Genomic DNA, 17,953 nt, shown 5'->3' on the forward strand with positions numbered 1-17,953 from the left:
CCAGAATGAGAATCAATAGTTCTGCTCCTGAGGAAATGAATAATGGACGCTCACTGTAGAGACATAAGGATTTATTTATTTAAAATAATATATTCCTTTGGAATGACTAAGAATTTTGTTCTGTCTTTGTTTTTAATTTCATAGAGATTAACTTGTCTGATTTTGATTCAGTTTCCTTGACATTTTGTTGCAACTGAGTTGTCATTTCTAATGGCATATTGCTGGGAGTCACCAAAAATTCTTTAGTGGTTTCTGGATGACTATCTCTTTCCTGGTTTCCCCCCCTGTATTTTTGGCAGCTTGACCTCTCTTTTGCTTTAGGCAGATTGGATGTTTACTTCTGGTCTTCTGATACCAATGATTATGGGAATAATGTTTTACCAAGCATTGAAATCCTGAATATTGAAGGCTTATTATAAGAGGATGCAACTTGCACTTGTGTTTCATCATCATCTGATTCTCTTTTCGTTTCTAGTCCTATTCCTCTAGTGAAACTTTTTTTGCTTCCTCCATCCCCCATTTCTCCCCCTCCTATGCCTTCTTTCTTTACTTCTACTTTCTTTATGTCTTTAAAATTTTGTATCCTGATCCCACCACTAACTGTTGATGTATGTCTTGGAGAAAATGAATGGATGGGTGCTGATGGTTTTTCCACTAATTTTAAAAGTGAAGGTGGTGAATCACTGGTTAACCTATGTTTAGGAGACTCTTGTTTTGATAAATTTGGAGTTAGTGTCATTGTTTTTAAATTGTGAAAATCTGCCACTGGTTGATTGTAATTAGCAACGTTGAATGGAATGGCACAAAACAAAAAGTCTGTAGGTTGTAGTTTAAAATCATTGTCTGGCCGAGCAATCACAAACCTGTAAAAGAAATCAAAAGTTGAGGTCTCCACCAAGCCCTGCAGTAGAACTGTGCTTTGAGCAAGCAAGGTAGTATTTCTACAGGGAACAAAGAAAACCAATTGATTGTCAGGAGGGAGATAAGCTCATTTCACTGATTAAGATTCAAGAGTAAAAAAAAAACAAAATCTTTCTCTCCCTTGATGGAGACAAGTCCTCTATGTTCTCACATTCAATGATTAGAATTTATTGAGCACTTGGACATTCCAGGAGGAAAACAAACACATGACACACTGTACAAAGAGTCAAAGTGGTCAGGGCTGAAGGAAGATTTCCTTTCAGGAATGTCAAAGACAGAAATGGATGTAAGCTGAATGAGAATTTCAAAGCTTCTAGGTCAAGAAAGAGATTGTCTATTGTCTGTCTCCTGCTTTTTAATAATCACTTATTTTAAGGGATCGGTCTATCATTTTAACTTTATGCCCAAAATCCAGGTGCAATTACAACTCAAGCCTTCAGTAGCCTTTCTCTGTCTTCTCTAACTTCCAGTTCTACATTTATTCATTAATGACCAAGATTGAATTTAGACTGTTTTTTTGTACCCCTCTGTTCAATCTGCCTTTTCAAAAGTAGCATACTTCCCTTTTATGTAGTGGATTTCTGGATTCATCATCTATCAGACGATATAGGCCAAGGCACAGGATTCCAAAATTGTCCAGTGATGCACAGAACACCTCTCCAAAAGTATCCCTAGCCTAGGGGGAAAAAAGATGAAGTCTTATTGTTATTGAATAAATAGAGCAATCAACATGAATTCATCATCTCAGCACTTGGTTCTCCTTGAGAGTGGAAGAAGTAGAGGTATCAGATTGGATATATAACATCACAATTTGAAGATGTTTAGTTATTAGTTTTTAGATACCACCCTGGTCATTTTTATGTCCTGCCTGTGGGGATGATAAGAAAGGTTAAATAGAAATGAACAAACAAACCCCAAATCAAAATGTTCAGTTACTGTTATAAAGAAGATCACAGTGTAATGAGAAAGACAACATACAACTAATTATATGTAAACAACATACAAACAGGATAGATTGGAGATAATCTTAGGATGAAAGCATTAAGAATAAGAGGAATTGATAAGGTCTTTTTGTAAAATATAGGGCCTTAGCTGAGATATGAAGGAAGTTGGGAAATCCAGGGTAAACAGTTGACAGGCAGTGCAAATGCCCAGAATTGGGAGGTGCAAGAAACAGCAAGGATGCCAATGTCTCATGATCTCAGAGTATATGACAGAAGAGGACAAAGGATAAGGTTTAAGAAGTTGGATGGGTAGGTAGCAAAGAGTAAGGTTATGAAGGGCTTTGAAAAACGAAAATTCTTTATTTGATCCTTGAAGGAATAAGGTGACACAAGGTTATTAAAATAAGGGTAGGAAGAAGGGTGTGACCTGGTTTTAGCAAGATCAATTTGATAACTGAGTGGAGGATGGACTGAAATGTGGAGAGACTTGAGTCAAGGACACCAAGCACCAGGTTATTTCTGTGGTGTAGGTATGGGGTGATGAAGATTGATAGAAGATTCAACAGAGAGAAATTGCATATAGGAAGGGTGGCTAGGAAAGTAGAAACAGTAACTTGGTGATAAAAAATTGGATTAAAAAGAAGAAACTTTTTAAGGAATGAAAAGCAGGATGATTTCAGAAAAATCTGTAAAGACTTACATGAACTGATGCAAAGAGAAGGGAGCAGAATGAGAAGAATACTGCACATAGGGACAGCAATATTTCTTGGACAACTCTGAATGACCTAGTTATTCTCAGCAACGTAATGATCCAAAACAATCCCAGAGATTCATGATGAAAAATGCCATCTTTCCCCTGAGAAAGATCTGATATGGTATGAATGCAGACTGAAACAAAGTATAATTATTTCCCCCCTTTTTTCTTCATTTGAGATCTCTTCCAAAAAGGAATAATATATAAAAAAGTTTTATATGATTACACATGTAAAATCTTTATCAAATCATGTACCATCTTAGGGAGGCAGGGAAGGAAGGGAGGAAAAATCAGAAAAAACGAGAGAATTTGGAACTCAAAATTAAAAAGAAAAATTATAAAATGCTTTTATATGCAATGTGGAAAATAAAATACTATTTCAAAAAAGAAAAAGAAAAACCTTCGACAAATTTGAAAATTTGGTTTTCAAGATACTTGAGCTTGTGCACTGAGGGACCTCTAGGTCATATTTTATTATAAGATATATTTTACTTTAAGACATTATTATAAGGTCATAGTCTCAGGTGCTCCCTAGGGCACAAATGAATGAGAAAGTTAAGAGGCCTTAAGGAGAACTCATGGCCACTAGGGACAAATAAATCTCAGAGTTTCTCTCAGATGGAAAAAAAGGTGACACATTTGGGTAACACCAAAATTCAGGACAGTATACCACTGAGAAAGACTGAAATGGAGTAGTAATACATTCAAACTAGTTTGTTTTTTTTTTCCTGAAATCATAAGAAGTTTCAAAGTATGCTACTAGATTATATATTTAAAAAACCTAAACTACTGAAATAACAAAAAATAAGTAAAAAATTGAGAAATTTGGTGCTTATTTTTAACTTTCCTTTCAATTAGTTTCAACCTCTGAAATTAAAATCCAAAGAGCACATTAGAATGTGAGCTCCTTGAGGACAGGGTCTATAGTTTTGCATTTCTTTGTATTCTAATCACAGTGCCTTGTACATTATTGTTTTTGCTGTTCAGTTGTTCACTCCTATCCTAGTATTTGTAACCTCATGGGCTTTTCTGTGGAGTTTTCTTGGCAAAGACATTGGAGTAGTTTACTATTTTCTTCTCCAATGTGTCCCCATTTTACAAATGAGAAAGCCATGCAAATAGGGATTAAGTGATTTCTTTAATAAGTGCCTGGGGTCGTAGTAGAACTCAAGTCTTCTTTGACTCCAGGTCAGGTTCTCTATGAAGGCTCTACCTACTGCACCATCTAGCAACCCCACTTCATACAGGTTGTTGTTTAGTTAATTAGTCTTATCTGAATCTTTCTGACCCTCCTCCTGGTTTTCATGGCAAAGATATTAGAGTGGTTTGACATTTTCTTCTCCAGCATATTTTACAGATGAAGAAACTGAGGCAAACAGGATTCAGTGACTTGCCTGGGATCACATATTGTGTAAGGATTTGAGACTGAAATTGAACTTAGGTCTTCCCTTGATTCCAGACCTGGTACTCTATCCATTGTGCCACCTAGCTGCCTTATCTTATACATAGTAAATGCTAAATAAATACTTGTTGGTCTAGAGTTTTTATGTAGAACCCCACAGAAAGAAATGGTATTTTAGAGTCTGTACCTTGCTCCAGAAGCAAACTGGTCCATTTTCTGCTGTTAAGTTTTCTCTTACTTGACCCAATCATATCAATTTTACATTTCTCATATTCTGGTGGATTCCACAAAACAGCATAAAGTTGGGGGATAGCAAAATCCAAAGGTACCATATAGATTTACCCACCCTAGGGCCATGTTTCTTTTTTCATTCAAATCCCCTCAATATGCAATGGATCTGTTCAAATCTACCAAGGTCACCCAATCCCCTATGGTATCTCTACCTACTTCTACTTCCCCACATTTAATTGGATTTAGCAAATATGGGCATCAACCTGTAGAAATACACAATATTCACCTTAAGCACAAGTTCCTTAGAAAACCAACTCAGAAAGTACTTGGTTTAAGAGTCATGGGATACATTGGATTTCTTTTATGACCACTTTCCTATTAAGCCATCCCATTTTCTGTTAGGACTCCACATGGGATAAATGTTTGTTCATTAGTTGTTCTGAGCTTAATTTAACACAGTTAACATGGTCATCCTTAGACACTGCCCAGAATGGGGAGAAAGGGGATATCAATAATACTTTTTTTTTAAATGAACTCACAGGAAGGTCCAATAACATTGTTTGGTTCAAGGAGAGAAGACCCAGCTTACACCGGCCTCTTGTAATCAACACTGAAAAGCAGCTTTCAGAGAAGGCAGCATTCTCATTTCCCACATATGGCTCCATTTCATAACTCACTCCACCTGTCACTAGCATTTGGAGTAATTCTAGGACATGATAGTTATAGAAAGCCTGAAAAAGAAGGACACAGACAAGTGAAATGGTCAAGGAAAGAGTAATAACTGATTTAGAGAGATTTGGAAGCTGAAAGTCGCGGTGGGCAGAAGTTTTTCAAAACCACATTTCCTGAATCATCATTATCTCAGATCAAATGTCAACTCTTCCATGAAGTTATCTTAAATCCCCCTGTTATTATTTTTTCCTTATTGAGTCATACATGCATCTTCCTTAGGAACTTACCGTGTTTTATATTATATGTAGTCTTATAACTTCTTTCTAAACTGATATGCACCTATCATGTAATGCATGTTACTATAATATTTTGTCTTTCCACCTTGCTTTGGATCTCATGAGGCTAGAAGCCATGTCTTATCCAAACTTTGAATTCTCCAATGCTTACCACAATGATTTGCACATAGTAAAGGCTTAATAAGGGTTAACTTGAGTTGGATTGAATTAGATGATCAAAGTCCCAACAAGAATCTCCTCTCTAACAGGAAACCTTCTCCAACCTCTCTTCGAGTGCCTCCTCTTGGTTAATTATTTCCTAATTATCCTGCATCTGGTTTGCTTTGTAGATATTATTAGTGTGCTATCTCTGCTCTTAAATTGGAAGCTCTTTGAGGATAGGAGCTATTTTTTGTATCTTTTTGTATCCCCAGAGCATAGAACAATGTCTAGAACATGGTAGATATTTAATATTTATTCTGTTTTAGATATTATTAAATGTTAAATGAGAAATCATATATATAAAAAAGATTCAAAAAAGAATGCCTCAGAATGGGATCTACCTGCAGTTGAACTCACAGTTATTGCTTTGTTAACTATTCAGTCCAGATTCCATGAGTGGTTTCCTATCAGGAACTGATTTATCTATATAACATTAACACACAGACCAATGGGTCCTCCATTTCAATCCGTCTGTAGTATGACAGGCTTAATAGTCAGAAAAACTATTTAATGAGTATGTGAAATTAGAAGAAAGGATGAAATAATGCAATGCCCTTGAGCAAAAGAGTTCAATATAGTTACTCATTCCCAACTCTTGCAACAGTAACACTAGAAAAATCATTTATAGAATATATTTTACTTATATAGCATTCCTTCTATCCCTCCTTTCCCTCAAGAGATAATATTAAATCTAATACAAAATAACTAGTCATGAATAAAGCATTTCTAACTTGGGTATGTATCTTTTAAAAACATGTCCATTTTCAGTAACAGTTGAAAGTCTCATTTTTAAAATCAAAGTTTCCACAAATGCAACCAGGAACACAGGATTCTTATTGTATGGTTTTGCCTTTCTTAAAGGCATGACCTCAGGGTCATGTTGAAGATCTGATTGTTAAATTTTCATTGTGAACATTTTATAAATCAGAACTTCATTTTTCATTTTGCTGATTGAATATACTTAACAAAGTGATGGAGAAAATGACAATAGTGTGGATTAAATATAAAAATTTGACATGTGTATATATTTTTTTGGAAGCCAGGTGTTAGAAATTTATTAGCATACCCCTTTTTGAACCCAGAGTTTATAAATAAAAGCTTCATTTAATAAAAATCACCCCCACACTCTGTTTATTAAACAGAACTCCCTCTCCCAATAAATGAAGGTTTTAGAAGGAAGAACAAAGAAAAAACTAAGACATGAATTTTTTCCTGTGTTTATCCTATTTATTAGTTAGTGATAAATTTGCTCTCAGTATGGAATTCTGGGATTATAGTGCCATAATTTGAAGGAGAGACAATGAGAAAGGTCTTGTGTTCACTGTTCACAACTACTAAATACAGCAATCCTTGAGACGAAACATTCTTCTGTAAGATCTCTTAAATATCGGTATGATTTATTCCAGGAAGATCCAAGGCAAAAGAGGGGCAAAAGACTGCCTGAATATTTTCCAAATTCAAAGAAGGTATCATCTTTCTACTTTTCTACCTTCATCTTCATTCTCAAGACATCTTATAAGTGAATCTGACTCCTCCTGATTCCTCTTTGCTCTCCTGCCTCAACCCACCCAAAGCCAGTTGTACACTTATGGAATATGTTCCCCACCACCTACACACACACACACACACACACACACACACACACACACACACACACACACACAATCTCTCTCTCTCTCTTTCTCTCTCTCTCTCTCTTAAGGAGCCAAGACAGGGACGAATGGAATTATTAAATTCAGTCTAAGCCTCAATCCGATTAAGATCATATGACCACATTGTAAAGCGATCAAGTATAATGCGGTTAGTGTAATTCTCTACTGTTTAAAGTCAGGGTTTATATTCTTGGGTTATCCCAGAGTGCTCTGGGGGATTCTGCACTTTGCATATTTAACTGAGGAGGATTTTACTTTTAGAAGCATCATTTCTTCATTTCTTCATATTTGACATCAAAAGGATCACATTTCTATGCTGGGGGAAATAATGGGATTTGTATGTCACCCTTATGCTAGGCTTTCTTCTCATTACTGTGGACTCATGAACATTCTGCCTTTATTAAATAAAATCTATAAGTGGAAATGTGTTTTAAATACTTTATAACCTTTAAATTTCCAATATTTGAACACTTGCTAGAACAACAGAAAAGATGAGAACCTAAATGGAAGCAGATGGAAGACCAATGCCTGCGAAATGGGAACTATCTCAAGGGTATATTAGCACTTAACACAACAGATAGAAATCTTGAACCATGCGGTGCTTTGGGCCCTGATATTCTCAACACATTTAAAAACCAAAGACTTTCAAGGGAGCTTCTAGAATGAGGCAACCTCGTTATAGAGCACTGGTCTAGAAACTAGGGAACCTGAGTAGCTTGAGCTTTGCCACTAACTGACATGTAATTTAAAAAGTAATTTCCTCTTTGCTAAAAATAAAACAATTGCCAGTGGTAACCCTGACCAAGATGAAATTTTCAAGTAAATTCAAATTATGTAAATGGACACAGTTAAGTAGCACAGTAGTAAGAATGTACTCTACTTGGTGTCATGAAGACCTGATTTCAAATATGGCCTCTTACTTACTAGCTAGATGACTCTCAGCACTTAGGTTCTATTTGCTTCAATTTTCTTAACAAAATAGGGATGATAATAACACATACCTCCCAGAATAGTTATAGCATTCAAATGAAATAAATTAGTCAAGTAGTCAATCAGTAAGCATTGCTTATGTACCTTTTGTAGACCAGGCACTGTGCTAAGTACCAGGCATAAAAAAGAAAGGCAATAGTTGACCTCAGGGAATTAATAATCTAATGATGGAGACAACAAGTAAACACCTATTCCAAATAAGCCAAATATAGGATAAATTGCAAATCATTAAATCATTAAAAAGTGGGGGAGTTAGAATACTCCTTCCTCCTCATTGTCACTTCAGGTTCTCCCTCTATGATCATTAAGTAGTAATCTTTCTTCCTTGAGGTTCACTCGACCAAATCTATCATCATTTAATCAAAATTATGATAGCTATTGTCTTCCAATTTGGGGGACATTTCCTTTCTTTCCTCAATGAGTTCAGTGTCCAACATACAGGCTTTCTTTTCTCCCAAAATCCTGCCCTCATACTATAGACATCAACATACATATGGATACTATCTGAAGCATCCTAACCTCACAATTCCTCATTTGACTCATTTAATATGGTGCACTCCTTTATTCCTCCTCAGCCATCTGCGGGGATACTTTTGATATAGTCATGACCCACAAATTCAACACCCCTAAGGCAATTAACTAAATTAACTAAAATTCTTCTATCTGTTCATGATCTACTTTCCTTGTACCTCTTCCTCTACTTTGCACCTTGTAGGAATGAAATAAGAAACATTTTAAGTATTGATTAAGATAAGGAATTTTAAGAAGGTGTTTCTGGGACTGCAGGCAAGGCAGAATTCCGTGCATGAGATGAGAACTTGGAAGGAGGGAAGCAGGCAAAGTTCTGACAGTTGGTGTGGTCTTCTGAGAATTGCTCTTTGGCTGCTGGTGGAGAGAGACTCAACTCAGACCTTGCTCTTTGGTGGTGATAGGGAAGAAAGAACTCTAAACCTTCTTAAGAGTGTTTTCTACTTTCCTGACTGTAGGAATTCATCTTGAAGAAAGAAGCTGTCAGATCTGCTGCGTTGGAGAACTGTTTTTGAGGGAAGAAAGATCAAAAGCCTGCTTTCCTGAACTCTGGGAGACATCTCAGAACTATACTCTGGTTAGTTAGCCTCTGCCATATTGGGCTAACTTACTCTATTTACTTGGAGACACTGTTAACAAAATTAAGTTATTTTAATAAGGATTATAGATTAGGTTTTAGTCAGATAGTGTGTTTTATGGGTTTTACGTTGTGGTAAGAAGTTCAGAGTAGATTCAAGAAACTGAAGACTTTGCTGTGAGGCACACGTAGGAAAGTAGGTGGATATTTAGTTTCCCTTTAGTGTTAAAGCTTTCCTTGTTACTAATCCTTATACTCATATGTGTTAAATATAAATAAATATATTTTATATAATTATTTAGTCTCTAAGCAGTTATATACTGGCCTAGTGAAAGGAAGTCATTCCTGGCCTCCCTTCAAGGAGGAGAGCTGAAAGATATTTTGTAATCATCAAGCAAAGTATTCTAATAGCATCCTCCTCAATAATATCATTTATAATCCTAATACTTCAACCTCCAAACTTTTTGTCTTCCATCCTGTGAACTCCTTCCCTACTGCTTTACTTCTCACTTCTTTCCCAAGTATTCATCCTTATACTAGCTGTATTCTCTTCCTTTCTTCAACATAAGCCCTTGGTCAATTAGCCTATATCTGTACTTTACTTTTTGAGTTCTCTGCCCCTTTATCCAACTACTTATCTTGTTCTGCCAAAGACCTTGGATCATTCCTGCCTTCTGTTTCCTTCATTCCTATACAGGTGTTTTTGAACAAAGCTGGAGAGAATCCCAAAATTGTGTGCTGGAAGGGTATACTATAAATATATGTTAGGTAGCCTCTACTGGGTCCTCATTGCTATAAGCCAATCTTTTTTTATTTCTCCCTATTAATTCCATTTTCCAACTCACAGCATTTTCATTGGCTGTACCCCATGCTTGGAACATTCTATCTCTTCATCTCTGCCTCCTGGATTCTCTGGCTTCATTTTCAATTCCCAGGTCAAATTTCATCTTCCATTGGAAACTTTCCCTAATCCCCCTTAAGGCCAATATCTTGTTTATCATTTCTGGTTTATTTTGTATAAAGCTTGTTTGTAATTGGCTCTTCACATTTGTCTCTACATTACACTGTAATTTCCATGAAAAACTTTCCTTCTATCTCCAGTGTTCACTAAAGCCTGATACAGAGTAGGTGCTTAATAATTATTTATTGACTGACTGGCCTTTGTCAGGAAACAGTAAAGTAGAATAAAATCTAAAAAGGAAAAAAAGAACTCTGCATTTGTAGTTGCTAGAATTTATTTTTCATATACTATATTAATTTCAATATCAGAATCATGGATTGGAGAGAATTCCTGTGTATTCCTGTGCCTGGATTCTGGGTCAGAGGTTCTGATCAGTCTACTGATTTTTACATTTTCTTTGTCTTTGGGACATAGGAATGTTTTCTTTTTAACAATATTTGATGAACAGATGAAGGGGACAATGATTCTCTTTCTCCTTATGTGATCTACATCATTTGTTGTGTAGGAAAGGGTGAAAGTTTGATAAATCTTATCTAATTAGATATTTACAAATTAGAAAGGTCTTAGGATATTCAAGAGAAGGGCTGAATAATGAGCTCCTACTGAAAGAACTACCTAGAGAATCTTTAGAGTCTTTGATCAGTTTTTTTTTTTAAAACCCTTGTACTTTTCGGTGTATTGTCTCATAGGTGGAAGATTGGTAAGGGTGGGCAATGGGGGTCAAGTGACTTGCCCAGGGTCACACAGCTGGGAAGTGGCTGAGGCCGGGTTTGAACCTAGGACCTCCCGTCTCTAGGCCTGACTCTCACTCCACTGAGCTACCCAGCTGCCCTCTGATCAGTTTTTTTAAGAGGGAGCAAAATGGTTTATTAATACTCATAGCAAAGCACAGAAATAGGAGGGTTTACAATGATGGACAATAGTCCAGTCAGGGATAAAGTCACATGAAGATTCCTTTGCCCCAACCATCCCAAAGAAGAGCATAGAGGGTGATGGCCCAGAGAAGCAGCAGAAGTCATAGAGTTTCTGGGAATTAAGTTGACCTAGCTTTTCTGGACAAAGATCCTGCCATGGTAAATGTCATGTTGTTTATGAGGCAATGGAGTCTGGGAATCATGGAATGTAGACCAATAGCAATAGTGAAGTTTCTAAAGATTAATAGAAAGGCCTGAAGGAAGTGGAATTTTAACAACGCTGTACCTCAAAAGAATTTCAGCAATCAGTTCTAACTATGAATGGGTGAAGTTAAGCCTTCATATATTATGGAACAGGAACCAAACCATAGATTCCTCTGGCTATTCAACAACAAAATTTTCTACCATGGACTTGAAAGTTTTATTTCTCTTGTTCTGGAAAGAATCTTATTTAATTTTCTAATCAATATTAATGATTATTGCTTATCTGCAAGGATTAATATTGCATTTATTAAAGGTCATTTGTATACAAAATAAACCTGTTCACCCAGGATGCTCTCCATGTGTTTCCTTGGATCTGAGACATCTCATTCCATAATGGAACCCTTATCTAATATTCCTTTTGATTTAGTCATAGATATGGGAGTAGGGAAGTAGGCCAGAGGGTAGCATGAACCTGGGCTTTCCCTCCAATAGGGACACCGATGGTCAGAATATCTCCTAGCTGGGGTGGTGGTCTGTTCTCTTTGGAATAACAGACACAAACTGGATCTGCCTTGAGAAAATGTGGCTCCAATAGCCTCTGGAGAAGAAAGCATGGTCACACTGATAAGAGACGGGATGTGGCAAAAAGGAAGAGGAGAGGAAAAGGAGAAATATTTTGGCACAAGGCACTGTCTCCTATTGGGAAGGAATAGGTTGGAAGCTTTCTTGCCCTGTGTTCCTGGTTATAATCACTCTTTCTCTGGCAAGCAGGAGCAGAGAAATCAAGAGTCACTGACCTATCACTGTATTGGTTATAATGCTAGTCTAATCAATAATTTATCAATACTCTGTTTTCAACCTGGGCACTACATCCAAAACATAACAGAGAAATCCCCCTGGGAGTTATCAAAACAAATGGTTACTACATACTCCTGATAATTTATGAGGCCATAAATGATATTAACAAAGGAACCCAGAAAGTGTTGCCAGAAATTACACAATTCTGGGTAAAATACTGAAGACTATAGGGCTATATTTTCCTCACAGCTTACTCATTAAAGGCAATGATTGAAAAAAAAGAAATTTGATTTGGCAAGATTAAACCCTCTTTGGGAATATGGCTCTGGGTGGGTATACCTTATTCAAAAGATAAAGATTAAAAAAAAACTTATTTTAGGAAAGTATACTAATGTGAGAAAATGTAAGAACCAGAGGAAAAAGTATGGTGAAAAACAACATGACATGCTTAAGGAGAAAGAGAAGTGATATTGTCATGTGTATACTAGAGACCCTCAGAACAGAAGGTAGAACTAGATGAGGAATTCAGGGAAACAGATCATAAACCTGACACAGAGCCATGACATAGTAGTGATTGGGGACTTAATATAGTAAGACATCTGCTAGAGTTCTCTTTTTAGCCAAAATTACTGACAACTCTTTAACTTGCATTAATGAAAATTTCATCCTTCTAAAAGATGGAGGGATAAATAAGAGGAGATTCCATTCTGGTTCTGATTCCCACTAACAGGGAGAAAATGAGTCCTGATATGGAAATATCAGGAAGCTGAGAGGAACTAGAAACTTTGTTAGTTTTTGTGATACAGAAGTAGAGAAAATCAGATATATTTCAGCATGTCCCCCAGAATTGAGGAGAAAAAAAATCTCCATTTTGAAGGCTTCATATGGATAGATGGGATTATATTCACTGAGATATTTGTATAAAATGATCTCAGGAGATGGGATGGAAAAGTCACAAGAATGAAATTTCGAAGACACAAACAGAAACAATTCTGATGTAGAAAAAAAGATGGTATTTGTCTGAAGAGGCTGATGTGTATGCATAGAAATCTTGCCAACCAAATTAGATTTTTAAAAGATGTACTAAAGATGGAAGGGAAGGATAGGAAATAGAAGATGGAGAGAAGATAATGGCATAGTCTTGGGAAAATACTGTCAGAAATGTGAAAATTCAGAAGAAACTGATGTTGGCAAAGAAGACTAAGAAAAACAAAACTATGTACATTTTAAAGCTATAATGAGAAAAAAAAGAGGAGTCTCCAGGAAGGAGTGAGACTGCTGCTTGGGGTGGATGGAAAGATAATAACTGACAACAGAGAGATCATTATGGCTCAATTCTTTTTGTTTGTTTGATTCTGCCAAAGGGAATTATCTTTATAGTGGAAGTGACGTATTAACTGCAACACAACAAAAAGGCTAACAGAAAAGGCTAATTGCCAAGTTATGTTAATAGATAGTAAAGAGTGAACCTGGCGGTCTTTGATTAACTAAAGTCACATGGTCCAGATGGGCTCAATCCTCAGATGTCTGAAAAGGACTGTGTGGATATTACTGCCAAGTGAATATCCATGGCATCTGAAAGATTATGGAAAAAGGAAAGATACAAAGTCTACAGAAGTGCAAATACTGTCTTGATTTTTTTAAATGGAAGATAATAGAGTCTGCAAACCATAGACCAGTAATCTTGGCTTCTATTCCAGGAGAAATTCTGGAACAAATCAGTAAAGAGATGGATAGTTAATATGTATAGCAAAGGAAGAGGCGATGACAAAAAGCCTGTCTGGTTTCATCCAAAATAGGTTTTGCCAGATTGATCTTATTTTTCTTTTTTGACAGGATTACTAAACGGGTATTTATGGGAGATGCTATAGATTTCAATTCTGTAGTTCAGTTATTCAGTCATGTCCAACTCTTCATGACCCCATGGGTTTGTCCCTAACGTCCTCTTGGCAAAGATATTGAAGTGGTTAGCCACTTCCTTCTCTAGCATATCTTCATTTTACAGTCAAGGAACTGAGGCAAATGTGGGTTAAGTGATTTGCCTTGGGTCTCATAGCTAGTTAAGTGTCTTAGGCTGGATTTGAACTCAGGTCTTCCTGATTTCAAACTCTAAACCACTGTACCATTTAGCTGCCCCAGATTTCACTTAAATTTTAGTAAAACAGTTGATAAAATATTCCACATTATTCTTGTAGAGAAGAGGGAGAGTAAGTAGACTAGATGCTAATGCAATTAAGTGGATTCAGGCCTGATTGAAAGATGAGACTCCACAATCAGTGCCCATTTGGAAGGAAATGACCAGTGGATTACCCAGGAATCTGAGACTGGCTATTTGATTTAGATAAAATGAAAGGAATGCTTGAACGAATTATGGATGTTTACCATGAAGAAGAGAAGTTTAAGGGCGAAAGTGGGCCATGACAATTATGTTCAATGGATTAATGACTCCTACATCTGTAGATCCAACCCCAATCTCTTTCCTGGGCTTGTCTCATATCACCAATTGACTTCTAGAAATTTAAAAAGAGAAAATGTCCAGAGTGGAGAGATGGCATATCTTATTCATGGAATAGCCAGGAGGCCAATGTCACTTGTTTAAAGAGTAGAATTCCCATTGATGGGGAAAAGGTGCAAGAAAACTGGAAAGGTAGAAGGGAGCTAGGCTTTGAATGCCAAATAGAACATTTTTATTTGATCCTGGATGAGATAGTCAACCAGTAGAAATTACTTAGAAAGAGGATGATATGATAATGGATAATGGAATGGAGTAGGCAGAGCTACAAAGTAGACAGATTCATTCTCAAGCTATTGCAGTAGTCTTAGGAGTGAAGTGATGAGGGCCTGCACTAATGTGGTGGCAGTGTCAAAGGACAGAAAGGGATGTGATTTATTCAAGAGCTATTGCAAAGGTGAAATCCACAGATCTTGGCAACACATTGGATATGGAAGATGAGATGGAGTGAAGAGCTAAGGGACTGGAAGGATAATGATACTTTCTACAGTAACAATGAAGGTAAGAGTGGGTAAGTTTTAGGGAGAGAGATGAGTTCTGCTCATCTCTGGACATGTTTAATTTGGGCACTGGACATCCAGTCTGAGATATCTGAAAGGCAGTTGGAGAGTTGGAGGTCAACATAGAAGTTGGGGCAGGATAAGTAGATTTAAGAATTATCAACATAGATAGGGTACATCCATGGGCACTGAAGAAATCACCAAATGGCAAAGTAAAGACAGAGAAAAGAAGGCCCACTACAGAACTGTGTGGGATGAAAAAAGTTATAGGGTATGATTTGAATGAAGATCTAGGAAAGAAGACTGAGAAGTACCCCTCAAGTAGGAGGAGAACTAGGAAGGAGTAGTATCTTGAAAATGTAGAGAAAAAAGAGTATCAAGGAGGAGAGAGTCATCAACAGTATCAAAGGCTGTAGAGTGGTCAAGGAAAAATATAATTATATGGATTATATTAATTATATTTATTAATTATATTAAATGATATGTATAATTTAAATGGTCATTATATTAGGCAATGGAGAGATCATTAGTTGCTTTAGAGAGAGTAATTTTGGAATTATGAGGTTAGAATGTGGTTTGTACAGAGTTTCAAAGAGAGTGAGAAGAAAGTAGAGATACCTATTGTAGATGACCTTTATGAGGTGTTTAACTACCAAGGATAAAGAAATATAAGATGTTAATTAGAGGAAATAAAAGGATTAAGTGAGCATTTTTTTCTTTTACTATAGGGGAGACAAGACCATGTAGGCAGCAAGGAATGAGTCCTTAGATGAAACAGATTTGAAATGAGTGATGGAGTGGGGATGACAAAAGGGATTATCTATTGGAAGAGATAAAATGGAATGGGATTACTTGAAGTAGAAGAGGTGTTAGCCTTGGTAAGGAGTAAGGTCACTTCATCATTGAAGACAGGAATGAATGAGATGATAGTGCCAAATGGGATCTGAGTGAAAGGAGAAGAGAGACAAAGAGGGAGCTCATGGAAGAAGTTCTCATTTATTTTGTAAAATATTAATGATCTCAGCTAAGAGGGTGTACATATAAAATGCCATATAAATCCTAGTAATTTTTTTATTACTTTTGGTTATTAATATTCTATTCTTCTTCTTTAGGAAGCAGTTTTGGCATAGGAAGCTAATGTTGTCATATCTACTTCTTGGAAGCTTCTTTAAAGGAGGGACTTTTTTTACCCTTTGGCTCTCTTCTCTTTTCCTTTTTCTCCTTGGAAATATAAAGGGATTCATTTTGCCCTTAAAACAACCAGGTGATACTTTCCTAATTACTATTGTTCTGTTTCCTCATAACTAATGCTATTTTTTTTCACATACCATCTTCATATTTTTTGAGGCATCTATTCCGTTAAGGACACTTCATGACTCCTAAAATGGTTTCATTTTCCAGGAGGAGGTATCAAGAATAGGGAAAGGATCTATCTTCATAATTCTTATCTATAACTATTTCAATTTAATACAAAGTACTTTCCCTCATTTCCTCCAACTTCACTTTGCTTCTTTTTCCTTATCTTAACAACACCTAGGACAGTACTTGGCACAGTAAGCAGTTAATACTTATTCATTCATCCTTTTATTCCATCTCCCACTTTTTTTTTAAAACCCTTACCTTCCACCTTGGAGTCAATATTGTGTATTGGCTCCAAGGCAGGAGAGTGGTAAGGGTAGGCAATGGGGGCAAGTGACTTGCCCAGGGTCACACAGCTGGGAAGTGTCTGAGGTCAGATTTGAACCTAGGACCCCCCATCTCTAGGCCTGGCTCTCAATCCACTGAGCTACCCAGCTGCCCCCTCCATCTTCCACTTTTAGGTCTCCTTTTATCCTTTCTGCTATTGCCCTTTCACCCTACTTCTATTCCTTCTCATCCTTTTCTTTCTCTCCCTCTTCCTCATTAGTTTCTTTCCTCTTTTGTTTCCTCCCTTCTTTTCTCTTTCTCCTTCAATTCTTTCACAGTATCCAATTCTTCTAGTAGATTCTAAGTAGCTCTTTGCTTCCCTGCATGACTGGACCATTTAAGTTTTGTCCCAGACTCCTTAGTGGCAGAAACATATTGTTGCCATGTGAGCATTTCTGCAGAGTACTTGTGTCTTAAACTTAACAGCAATATTACCCACCATAGACAAGTCATGCTACATAGCAAGTTACCATCTTCTTGACAAAACTAGTCATTCATTACCAGAGAGCTGACATATCAGTGACAAACAGCAAAATGACACTTTCCCTAACAGTGCCACCATCCTAGGAAAGTAACTAGACTTTAATCTCTTCTATTTCTTGCCAAGTTCTTTGGCTAAGAGTTTAGCTAAGTCTGGCTGCTTATCCTGTCAAAAGATTTATGGCATGTTTCATTCCAAACCATCACAGAAGCAATATTTTGTTACTGAGATCTCACAGCGGTTGATGATGCTCCTAGAGTATGATAGAGATCTAAATCTAACACACTTCTCTCAAGTTCAAATCTTGGTGACACCTAATGGTTGGGGATAAGAGGGAAATAGAGTCTAGTGTAGAGAAGACAGTATGCAACAGAAGCAGTACTACAATCAGATTAACCAAAATAAAATTAAAAAAGAAAAGGAAATTTAAGATTAGCCAAAACAAGTTTTTCCTTGGTGTGAGGAGGTTATTTATTATTGGTTATTTTCAAGGAAGAGAAATTAATGGCTTAGATGCAGATTTTCACTCCTTGTCTCCTTTTAAATGAGTATTTCCTGGAAGCAGCAAACTAGACTATAATCCCGTTCTTGTGATACCAGCTCCATTTATAGTACCATGCCATGAGTGATCTGAATGTGTAGTTTCCATGAGGTGGTATTCATTGTCTCAGCAAGAAATCTCAGATGGAAGTCAAAATAGGTTCACTTGTTCCACTAAAATATATTTTT

General features: G+C 36.6%; 1 protein-coding gene across 1 annotated transcript in view; it reads right to left on the reverse strand.

The window, feature by feature from the left end:
- Positions 1–361: 361 nt before the first annotated feature.
- KCNU1 (potassium calcium-activated channel subfamily U member 1) overlaps positions 362–17,953 on the reverse strand; it is a 274,056-nt gene continuing 256,464 nt past the window's right edge. The window contains exons 26-28 of the mRNA XM_044659543.1: positions 4,792–4,983; positions 1,487–1,597; positions 362–865 (exon numbers count right to left, since the gene is read on the reverse strand). Coding sequence (XP_044515478.1) covers positions 362–865; positions 1,487–1,597; positions 4,792–4,983 — 807 coding nt within the window. The remainder of the gene's footprint in view (positions 866–1,486; positions 1,598–4,791; positions 4,984–17,953) is intronic.

Source organism: Gracilinanus agilis, chromosome 2, assembly GCF_016433145.1.
Source record: "Gracilinanus agilis isolate LMUSP501 chromosome 2, AgileGrace, whole genome shotgun sequence".
Lineage (NCBI taxonomy): Eukaryota > Metazoa > Chordata > Mammalia > Didelphimorphia > Didelphidae > Gracilinanus > Gracilinanus agilis.